This window comes from Schistosoma mansoni, chromosome 2, assembly GCF_000237925.1.
Source record: "Schistosoma mansoni strain Puerto Rico chromosome 2, complete genome".
NCBI classification, from domain to species: domain Eukaryota; kingdom Metazoa; phylum Platyhelminthes; class Trematoda; order Strigeidida; family Schistosomatidae; genus Schistosoma; species Schistosoma mansoni.
In genome coordinates this window covers 8013184-8024828 of record NC_031496.1, presented here as the reverse complement: position 1 = coordinate 8024828, position 11645 = coordinate 8013184, and the positions used below count along the sequence as shown (strand labels likewise).

At 35.2% G+C, this 11645-nt stretch overlaps 1 protein-coding gene across 1 annotated transcript in view; it reads right to left on the bottom strand.

The window, feature by feature from the left end:
• Smp_028730 (mannose-1-phosphate guanyltransferase) overlaps positions 1-11645 on the bottom strand; it is a gene marked incomplete at both ends in the record, with an annotated part of 17760 nt that overhangs the window by 1583 nt on the left and 4532 nt on the right. The window contains 4 exons of the mRNA XM_018795547.1: positions 357-539; positions 1492-1622; positions 6803-6882; positions 8064-8216. Coding sequence (XP_018649849.1) covers positions 357-539; positions 1492-1622; positions 6803-6882; positions 8064-8216 — 547 coding nt within the window. The remainder of the gene's footprint in view (positions 1-356; positions 540-1491; positions 1623-6802; positions 6883-8063; positions 8217-11645) is intronic.

Here is an 11645-nt window from a genome sequence, read left to right as displayed (position 1 = left end):
CTTTCAGAGTTTATACAAACAATACTAAGTGAATTTAGACTTTACCCCATTGCACAAACAAGTGGCTATCAGGAATCAGTAGCTAAGTGGATAACGCGATGGCGTTTGAAGCGAACAGTACTGGGTTGGAGCCCCAGAGTGAACATCAACCCTGAGATACAGGTACATCCAGCTGACGAGTCCCAAATAGGAAGAAACGCGCGTCCTGGATTCCACTGCTAACCACTATCCATCTCTGCTTATAATTTATTACACGTTTAAAATCATGCAATATTATTATAACTTCGCACAAATGTGTATACATACCATCAGTGAGGACATTCTTAAACGAATAAAAGGTATATCAACAGACTTACCCACTGCCCAACAGTACACCGCCAACCAATAATACAAGTTTCTAGCCAAGAATGCGAACGAATAATACTCCCTTGAAGTAAGGTTGAATTACGAATTCTTACTCCATCTTCAACTATACACTCTGGTCCAATAACAACACTCGGTCCAAGAACACAAGTAGGTGAAACTGAAGCAGTTGGATGCTAGAAAAATAATGAACGTGAAAGAATTAGGGCTGTAGGAAAAGCCAAAAAATATTATCAACAACGTAATATCTAGTACAAATATGTATCATTTCAATTTGCTACACTTTACACTATAAAGAAGTGAGAGAAGAAACACAAACTTTGTTCTCGATTCGTTTTTAAAAACCCTGAGATTAATTTTTGAATGTTATTTAAAGAAATGATTAAACAATTGGCCTAATATAAAATAGATAGAATATAACTAGCAGTAGAATTCAGGATCTGTGTTTCATCCTATTTGGGACTTGTCAACTAAATATGCCTTCATCCCAGAGTTATTGTTCATTCCGAGATTCAAATCTAGTTACCTTCGCTTCAAGCACCAACACGTTATCCACTTTTAGCTACTCAGTCCAAAATAGCCACTCACTTGTGAAACGGGCATCGGTTTTGACTTAACTAAGGCTGATTAAAGTTTGATCAGGACATCAACAACGGGATAAGCCGAATCATTACAAATTAAATTAAAATTCAAACCCATATCACAAGTGAATGGCTACTTGAAACCAGTAGCTAAATGAATAACGCGTTGGCACTTGAAGTGAAAGGAATTGGATTTGAATTCTGGAGTTATTTAGAGATTCGAAATGGCAGCTATTCGAAAATATTTTTGAGTGATTCCGGTTGAACCACTAGGCTGCCACCATAAAGGTAAAGAAATAGGAAGTCAGAAACGTGGACTGTTAGAAGCCGGGAGGTCGACGGTTAAGTCTATAGGAAGGTCATGGTTGCACACTAATGAGTTCTATACTAAATGCGAAACACATGTCTAGTGCTCTATATTTTTCGATGATTTTCTAGTTGAAGTTAGTTCATCATGTAAACTAAATTTGGCTAGAAAGACTGCACAAACCTCTTGCTACAGTAAAGATTTCATCCTAGGAACATAATAATAAAGCATATAACTTACTATTAAAACATTCCCATGAATATTAGATCCAGTTGCTAGTTCCTTCGAATGATCTGATTGTTTTAAGTAATTTAGATACAAATTTGTACCTTTGAGAAAATCATGAGGTTGTCCAACATCCATCCAGAACCCTATAAATAAGTAATAAGTCATAGACGGAAAATATTTTGACATATTCTTGGTTAAAATAAACAATAGTTATAGTATAATACAATCAGATGGTTTGCCGAAAATTCATAAACCAGATATCCCTCTAAGACCGATAGTAGACTTTACCAACACACTGACATATGCTTTATCTAAATATCTAAGCAGCACATTAAAGCTACTACAGCTTAACTTACACAATATGATTAAAGATACATATGACTTTAAATCAAAATTATCGGAATTAATCATCGAGAACAATGAAGTCATGGTAAGCTTTGATGTCGTCTCTTTATACACTAGTATTCCTATTGATAAATGCTTAGACTTCATTAGTGGTTTACTAGAGAATGACAATACTTTTTCTGACAGATGTCCTTTAAGCATCAGTTTAATCACGAGACCCTTAAAACTCTGCTTAAATTCGACTCTATTCACATTCAACGGAATGTTATACAAACAAGCAAATGGTGTAGCAATTGGTTCCCAAGTGTCCCCGATTGTGGCCAACCTTTTTATGACACACACAGAATCAAATATTTTCACCAACGATATTAAACCACGAATTTGGTTTAGATATGTAGATGATACATTTGTTGTGGTAAAAAAGACTCACCTACGATGTTTTTCGAAACACATTAGTACACTGTCATCACACGTCAAATTCACGAACGAGAATGAAAATGAACATGGAGAGCTACCTTTCTTAGATTGCTTAGTGAAAAGAAATGTAAATGAAGATCTAAATCTATCCATCTACCGAAAGCCCACACACTCTAATCGTTATATTGACTTCCATTCAGCACATCCTTTCAGTGCGAAAATCTCGTTAGCCTTAAATCCTTTTAGAAGAGTCAACAAGATCATCGCTTCAGAAGAGGACAAACTAAAAGAACAAAAGAATGTAATTAGCATCTTACAATTTACTAATTTTCCTATGAAGATTATTAGAAGTCTATTAAAAGAAAACAGTTCAGTACGTAATAATAATAATTCGAATGAAATGCCATGGATTGGTACTGCAGTTTTACCATACCGTCATGGCACAACTGAAGAACTCCAAAGGATTTTAAGACAACAAAGAATTAAAGTATACTACAAAACAGATATGGCACGGGTGACTTCATCCTACACCGTTATGAAAGCTTTCGATATTCTGGAGAGATATATGGTTGTGTCGATTGTGATGTCTTCTATATTGGAGAGTCATCTCGCGAAATCTTGACTCGTGCCAAAGAACATATTAGGTACACAAAGAAACCTTCTAATAATCCTGTAGAACTGGATAGACTTCAAATTAAATAGGCAATAGCAGTTCACGCCGTTTTCAACAATCATCAAATTGATTTCAAAATTATCAAAATACTACAGAAAGTTTTTTCCAATTACAAAGAAAGGAGAGTAGCTGAAGTGTTACATATAATGCTTAATCCTACGGCTCTCAATTGAAAGGAAGGCCTCACCATACATCCCACTTGGATTATCTATCCTAGTCACCTAGTCTGATATTATTTACAATTTTACACTATTACATTACAAATTAAACTCTATCTTTTGTCATTATAAAGGTCACACATTTTTCATCATTAACAGTGCACACATACACACGAAATTACATACATGTCGCTTATGAATCACCTTGACCGAAATGAAATGACATGACATGATTTATTCAGACCTGTTTTTTGATTGATCGCACCTAATATTCGTGTTGTTCCGTTGTACTGTTTAAACTTGGATTAATGTTAATTTGGTTATTTATTCTTTGAAGAAGTGACTTACACTGAGTCACGAAACATCAGAAAATCTAATTTTTCTACTCATTGGGATATTACAAATATATTAATTTATTTATATTAATCTAAATGTAACATTGATTGGTTAACTGAATAAAGTGATTGATAGCCAGTGGCCATGTTTATCTGGTCCTTAGTACTGATCAAGTTCTATCGAGTAAGATGAAATGTAGCCACGTTGGTCACTACTCTATGATCCATTACCAGTAAACATGTTAGTCTTACAGGAAATCAGTCACTGTCCGATTGCTTCTGTGGTAACATCCCAGTCTGTGAAGCTAGATGATGTGGTCTCGATATCCATAGGTGTCCGTTGCCTAAAGATTGAAGGTAAGGATTGCTGACAGATGCTAGCTAGCACAAAATCTAGGAACGCTAATTTTAGTTAATAGGTTATTATAAACCAAAAGATGAATAGAAAACAGTACGAAGGAACAACATCAACTTTATGAAATAGATCAAATTACTCTTGATAAATATGTACTCGACCCATCTTCGATCTATTTACTGATACAAACCTATCTTGTCGTGAACAGATAATTTCAAAATTAAGTATTTTGTCGAAAAACACAGCTCATAAATGACTTGAAACGAGAAAAATATAGATTTTTTTCATGAGAAGCTATAGTAATACTGTGACCTAAGGGAAGAATTAGTACACCGAAATACAACTGAACAATATTTTCCAACATAAACACAAAAATGATTGTCTTAACTATCAGACAAGTGAGCACAGAACGAACTACATATTCCATTTTGCTGGTGATGAACATAGCGGAGCTGTTGCACTATTTATATGATTATATGAGTCACAATGAATTTTTGATTCGAACAAATGAAATGGCGCTGAAAAAACTAGGCTTTTGGACAAGTTGTATTCTGATGTCCGCATAATAAAGTCGTGTTTTCAAACTATCTGTAAACTGTGGTGTCATTATTTAAGTCAGAAGCAAGGCAGATATTCAACTATAAGGTTGAATGATCGTTGTATTGTACCATGAACTAACATGGTTTAAAATTGATATAAAAGCAACGTGCTTAACGCGAAATCTAAGAGTTCCAGCATTCCACTCGTGTATGGGCAAACGACTCCCCTAAGATAACACGAAACATATTACAGCTCCATTAACTAAAGTCAGCTCGTAGTGGAAACTATTTTTAAGCCAATCAAGTTTCTAAAGAAATATTTACTTGAATAATAATTATCCTTACTTAATAGCAAACGTACGGTGATATTATCCGTAAAATATAAAAACTATCCTAAGATCATAGGGATTTACGGTTGATGACACAGGATGCGATCAGTACTAAAGGACTAGACAAACACTACATTGGTTACGACTCAGTGGTCAATTGACCGTAAACGTCTTAATCTTATAGAAGGCCAGTCTGCATCTGAATAACTCAGTAGTAACGTCTCAGACTGCGAAACCGGGTGAGGTGAGTCCGAATACTACAAGTAGCATCAGTTTCCTGTTTTAAGATTCCAGGTGCGTCTTGCTGATAAAAACCGACTAGTAAGAAACATAAATAAAGCACGGTTCCTTGTCAATCAGTCCCGATCACCTAAAATTTCAAAACACTACACGAAACATTAAGTCACCTAGACTAATAGCCACACCTGATCGATAGAATTCTATTAGCGCTTAAAAATTGGACAGACATTTTACTGATGGCCACTCAATTATCAATTTACAGTCTAAGCTTATTATCTCTAGCTATGATTTTTCTGACAAAGAATAACTATGGTATGATATAAGGATGTTAACTTATAGAACAACTATTGTAGAACATTGAGAATAATTATCAATATGACTGGCTAATCTTTTGAACTGGATTACTTCCACTGATTGAAACAATTTGCATAAACTAAGCTTCTGTAAAAAAATGTGGTACCAGTGTAGTAAACGAGAATACAAGCGGGGACAATCGAATGTAATTAAATACCACAATTGCAGAACATTTTATTAAAATCTGAGAACCATGCAGTGAATAGATAATTTGCAAAATGTCAATCAATTGTCTCAAACTTGACTGTTCCTTTTGCAAATATCAGTTAGTCGTCTCACACTTGATTGTTCCTGCATTTCTATACAGATTGCTTTCTGTTCCCGTTCTTTCCTTCTCGTTCCGTTTGACATTCTCCTGCCAGACATTTTATTCCTGACTACCGTTATATTCTACTTATGTCAATAAAAGTAGCACACTAGTGAGATTCAATATGCATGAAGATTTTTGAAAATCAGTCAGTCAATCATCAATCCAAATTGGTACACCTCATTAACACAACAAGATGAACACCGAATTCGTGAATCAGTTACTTCAACGGTAGTAATATATATAAATAAAGATTGAATGTAAGGACATGATAGAGGAAGAAAGAATTAGTTCGTAGAAAGAAAGGTATGAAGCAATTTTAATATCACGGTTTGAGGGAAGACAAAGAGTGTATACACCTAAACGATTGTGATCGATTCTGAGCCATGTCACCCAAAGTCTCTAATTATTGGTTACGATAGTCGCACGGACCCCAACCAAGTAGTCTGCATCTACCAACATGGCTCAGACCACAAGTTAGTGACTTCAAGGACTGATGCTATGTTTTGGTTTGACCGTCCCTAACTCTCTTCCACCCGTCTCCAACACTAGTTAGCATAGTCTGTGGTTGGGCATGCGTAATATCTGACCTAACCATCTCAATAGATGAAGATTCACAACGTCATCAACTGATTTACCGTCATTCTCTAATACTCTGAGTCTAACCTCACTATTACTTACCCGGTGATCCCAGTAGAAGCGAACAATATTTCTAAGACATCTTTGACTGAATACTAGTAACTTACGAGTATTATCTACCCTTACTGGCCACATTTCGCAGCCGTAAAGCAGAACAGAACGAACTACCGCGAAGTATATTCGTCGTTTAATTGATGGACGAATATCTCGCCTTCACCATAGGTGACGTAAGTTGGCAAAAGCCAAACGAGCTTTTTGAATCCGTGCTGAAATTTCGTCAGACACCAACCCATTAGGGCTCATCAGACTTCCAAATTAGGTGAAGTCATCTACGCGTTCGACTACTTCACTCCCTATCCTTAGTCCAGGTGTTGACGCAGGCCAATCCTGAAGCAAAAATTTGTATTTGGAGGGGAAGAAGCTGTAAGTTACAGTTATTTTAAATAAGAATCAGAAATACTACACTGATGCTCAAACTAAGTCAATCAGTGAGACGAGTATTTACACTGATGATTTTGTGAAATAAGGATTACAAACTTAAATTAATATATCACAGGTTATCAAGAATAACAAAAATTCACACTCGAATACGAATTGTATCAAGTAAATATTAATTCTAGACAGAAATTCACCTGATAATGTCATGCAATAGAGTTGTTTCTCGTTCGCCATTTCTGGGAATATCTCTTTCTCAATGGAAGTTGGACGTAGCTAAACAAATATGAGCGAAAATAGATAATCTGTATTCGAGTTAAATTACACCATAAAAACAAGGTGTTTACACTTTGCACTGAACAACAAGTAACTAGCACAGTTAGGTAAGTATAGTTCGATATAAAACCAGTGTTTGAGTGCTTATGTACTGCACAAATGTATATCGAACCAAGTTGCAATAGCATGAGAAAATCAGTAAGACAAAGAGAAAAGGGGGAAATATCAACTGTACTGGAGATTTAAGCAGGAGGACTACAATTATTCAATATCTTCAACAATTGACTACAGCTATTGCACGGGCTCCAATCAAGAGGTTTGCTTTTAAAGACATCGAACAGCCTAATAATCAGTTACTTTGTAGATTGACAGTCATTTCCTGACATTTTCACTCCTGGCTTTTAATCAACTTACACTCACTCCGCGAGAACATAACGCATCAAGATACGTGGTAACTAGACATATGTTCCAACCACTTCAGTCTATGAAGGTTTATCACCATCGTCAACCAGAAAGTTATTTTCCCTTGAAACTGTGATCATAATCTCAGTATTACTAACCTGCACGTTCCAAAATTTCTGAGTAATCCTGTTTATTATTTAAATATAGAGTACATCAACGAAGGCATTTACTGAATCACCTGGAGTTGATTCCTTTTTACCGAAGTTTATTTTTGTCCGAGTGGGATAAAGCAATTTCATTTGGTATTTTATGTCATAAAGGCAAACAGTTGCAGGTATTTCAGTTATATCAAAGCAGATATAAATAACTGTCGATTAGCAATTCTATGTTAGTCTACTGAACCCTAAGCCAATAAACTGATATGTTTTTGTTAATATTAACCCAATACCCGGTACATATTTGTTTTATTGGTTTCAGGTCACATTCCAAGTGTGAAGACTAGTAATACTACGCAGTTGTCCGAACTTAAGTTGCCGGAGGGGAGTTCAAACCCAAATTAGTGACTCGAAGTTGAAAAACTTAACCACTGGGTTATCCCACTGAAGTACGGTTTTAAATATCTCAGTGATAATAACAATGACTATGAAAATCATTGAAACTAGACTAGATCGATAAACTAAAAATTTTTATTACAAGTGAATGATGCATCTATGACAAAAAAAAACGAAATCGAAGGCAATAGTGAGTATTAATTATACAGCAAAATTACTTACAGGGATCCTATCAATAACACTAGGATTAAGTAAGTATATACCGGCATTTATCTTATTACCAACAAATTCAATTGGTTTTTCAACAAAACGATCCACACGTCCAGTTGCTTGATCGTAAACAACAACACCATATTTTGAAGGTTCTTCAACTTGTGTCACCTAGTTGAAATAAAAAAAAACTGTAAATCGTTGGATAAATCACAGAAACTTTACAGTACGTATATGTTCAACATATATACACCATTTTTCCAGGAATCAATGCGTGAGAGAAAACTATATAAAGCATCATTAGTGGGATCAACAATAACAATAATGATAATAAATCGTCATCTAATCCGTCAATGAAATATATATCAACGAAATACATGGTTATATGCTCGGCTTTGAACCACATTTTATGAGTGAGGAATTTAAATAAGAACGACCTAGTAACCCACTAAATCAAAAGCCTATTGATTCACAAACTAAGTCACCGCTATACATTGTACACCAATGTAACTGCAAGGATCGAGTAAATAAACCTGTACTTTACAAGTGAGTTACCTTAACTGCCCTAGACTTCAAATTGAATTATGCCTGGATCGAATGAAATATTCTATGACATGTACATAATTCTCACTTAGTTACAATGCAACTGAAATAACGTATTATATCCATGTGAACAGCTAACTTATACAGAGTTAATCCTTAAAACAATAAGTCACATAAATTGGAATAAACTGATTGTGTAAGTATAAATAAAAATTTATCATACTAGTGAGACATACTCACTTTAATAGTAGAACCATATGATTCTTTGTAACTACTACTGTTTGCTATTTATCTATTTTCAGATCAATAATAAAATTAAGGTATATTTTGTTTGTGATTGCGTCATATACAAATCGTTCGGTCATAAACAATGTGAAGTACGAGACAAACATGCTTTGGTCTAAAATACCATAATACATTAGCTCAACAAGATGAAATTAACACGATGAATAGCAAAGAAATAGAAATAATGTAGTGACAGTGATGACGACAAAGACAGAACACCGAAGAAGATTAATGATAAACATATTTTTGTTATATCCCAATGAGTAGAAAAATGGTATTTCTGATGTTTCGTGACTTAATGTAGACCACTTTTTCGGAGTAAACAAACAGTCGACTTAGATCAACATATGCTTTTGGAATGATGGTTCCTAAATGCCTTGCTGCTGCCGTGGGCAGGTAGAGTCCACTCTCCCTCTCGAAATGTTCTCACATAGCCACGAGTATACAGTCACTGTCATGGAAGTCCTACTCACTGCCTTTTCGCACCATGGGTGTTGCTTACGAAATTGAGAGCACAAAAAGTGAATGTCCGGCACTTTAACCGGGTTGGTGTATATGGAGAATCCACCAAGGGGAGTTGGAAAACCCTAATTTTGAACCAGTGGTGTACATGGGCCTCAGGATCCTAAAGGAACAAATGGTGTATGAAGCTTCTGTTGGTCACCGGCTTTCACGGGACTGCAACTCCTAACGTTGCTTCACTGACTTCTAGACTAGGCCTCTAGGTCAAAGATCCGGATAGTGGCCCCCTGAGAAAACCACCTGCTTTGGTTTGGGCACTCGGGCAGTATTCCAGCCCTCACAAGAATCGCATGATGAAGCGTGGCGCATATACATTTGGTACCCCCTTGTTGTAATATGTATGTGTTTACATAAATAAAAAGTTCGAATGACCATTTTTATGTATAACCGTAGAATGTGATGAGAAATGTGTTGGGAAAAAAAGAAAATTCTTCATTTGTTTACATTATTACTGAAAAACAACAGTACCCTATATTGTTAGAAATGACATATCCTATTATAATAAAGTAACCATAAGCTATTTACTAATTTTAACGAATAAGTTCATTTTACTTTCGGTTTAATTTAAATAAATGATCAAAAAAGATCTGCAAAAACAATAATGTGAGCAGATTTTTAACAACATTTACAAAATTTTTGATTATCTACATTTTTATGGATTGGAAACATTGTTACTGAATTATGGAACCATCATTTGTACATAGTGAAAATTCCCATTTTGACATTTGTTAATTAAAAAGGAACGAATCGAGCGAAGAAATTTCTTTTCAATGTTTTTCATCATGGCTCTACACTAATATATATATGTGATTTACAATAATTAAATAACACTCATGGAGTAGATACGTTACGTAATAATTATATAATGACATCGATTATAAACTAACATTAATTGGAAGAGAAGGATTAATACTAATCAAAGTTATTATTCGAGAATCAATCAGTTGCTACGTTGCATAATATATAAAAAAGAGAGAAGAAAGAACTAACAAAATATTTTGATGAATGGTCAGTAATATAGTAGTTATGTAAGAATCAAGAGACGAATGAAGAGAATAAGTAAAATACAAAAATACAAAAAAAAACTGAAGGAATAAGATAATTGTTTACCGAAATTATGCTACAAACTCCGCTATACCGATGGCCAAGGTAGCGAGAGTGGTTGTACAAACTTCTTTTGGATACAAAGGTTCGGTTTGTGAATATGAATTGCGATGGCTTCACCTATGTGCAATAGACGAGCTCGTAAACCATGTGGCAAATTTGATGGAATATGGTAGGTAACCTTAAAAGCTTTATTCAGTTCAACCTGATGACCTGTGTCCACCAATTGAACGAGAATAGAACTCTTAATCTCCTTTACCTGTCCTTTGGTCAACCACGACGGATGGTGTTCTGTTGTTCGTTGACGAACTTGCCGAATTGTCCGCCCTATATAACTGGCTCCACAGGAGCAGTTGAATTGGTAAATACACATAGATGTGGCGAATTCAGGCAATTTGTCTTTATTAACAGTTCTTATTGTGGGGCGGTTGTAGAAGACGGTACTAAGTCGGGCTGCATTAAATGTTTTCTGTACTGCCCTTCTTAACCTCTGTGTCAAGATTTCTTCCGTAGCATCATTTAAGAATTGTAACATTAGGAACAGTACCTTCTTCGGAACAGTAGGTACCCTTGTCATTCTTTTCGTCTCCGTCATGTGTTTGTCGATGAATTTCATTGGGTACCCATTCCTACTAAGCAAGTTTCGAATATTAACCAATTCATCTAAAATAATGTCATCAGTGCAAATCATTCTAGCACGATGAGTTAGGATCTTTATTAGGTTTCTTTTGTATTTCATTGGTACTGCGCTTGGCAGATAAGATTGAAAAGCAAATAATAGATTCGTTGAAACAAATCAAACAACAGGGTTTTATCTCAGAAAAAGTGTCCGAAATGTTAAAACCTACAGGAACGAGAACACCAAGGCTATATGGCTTGCCAAAAATACATAAAAGTGGCTTGCCCCTTCGACCAGTTTTAGATATGAATAACTCAGCCTACCACACTATAGCAAAATGGTTGGTGCAAATTCTCAAACCACTCCACAAGGAAATTGTTAAACATAGTGTCAAGGATTCCTTAAAATTTGTTGAAAATACAGAAAATCTATCGCTCAGAAATAATTGTGTGATTACACTAAGGTGCTGATGCCCTTTACTCAACATTCCTCTATTTGAGCATGAAAATTTATGGTTAAAAATATTAA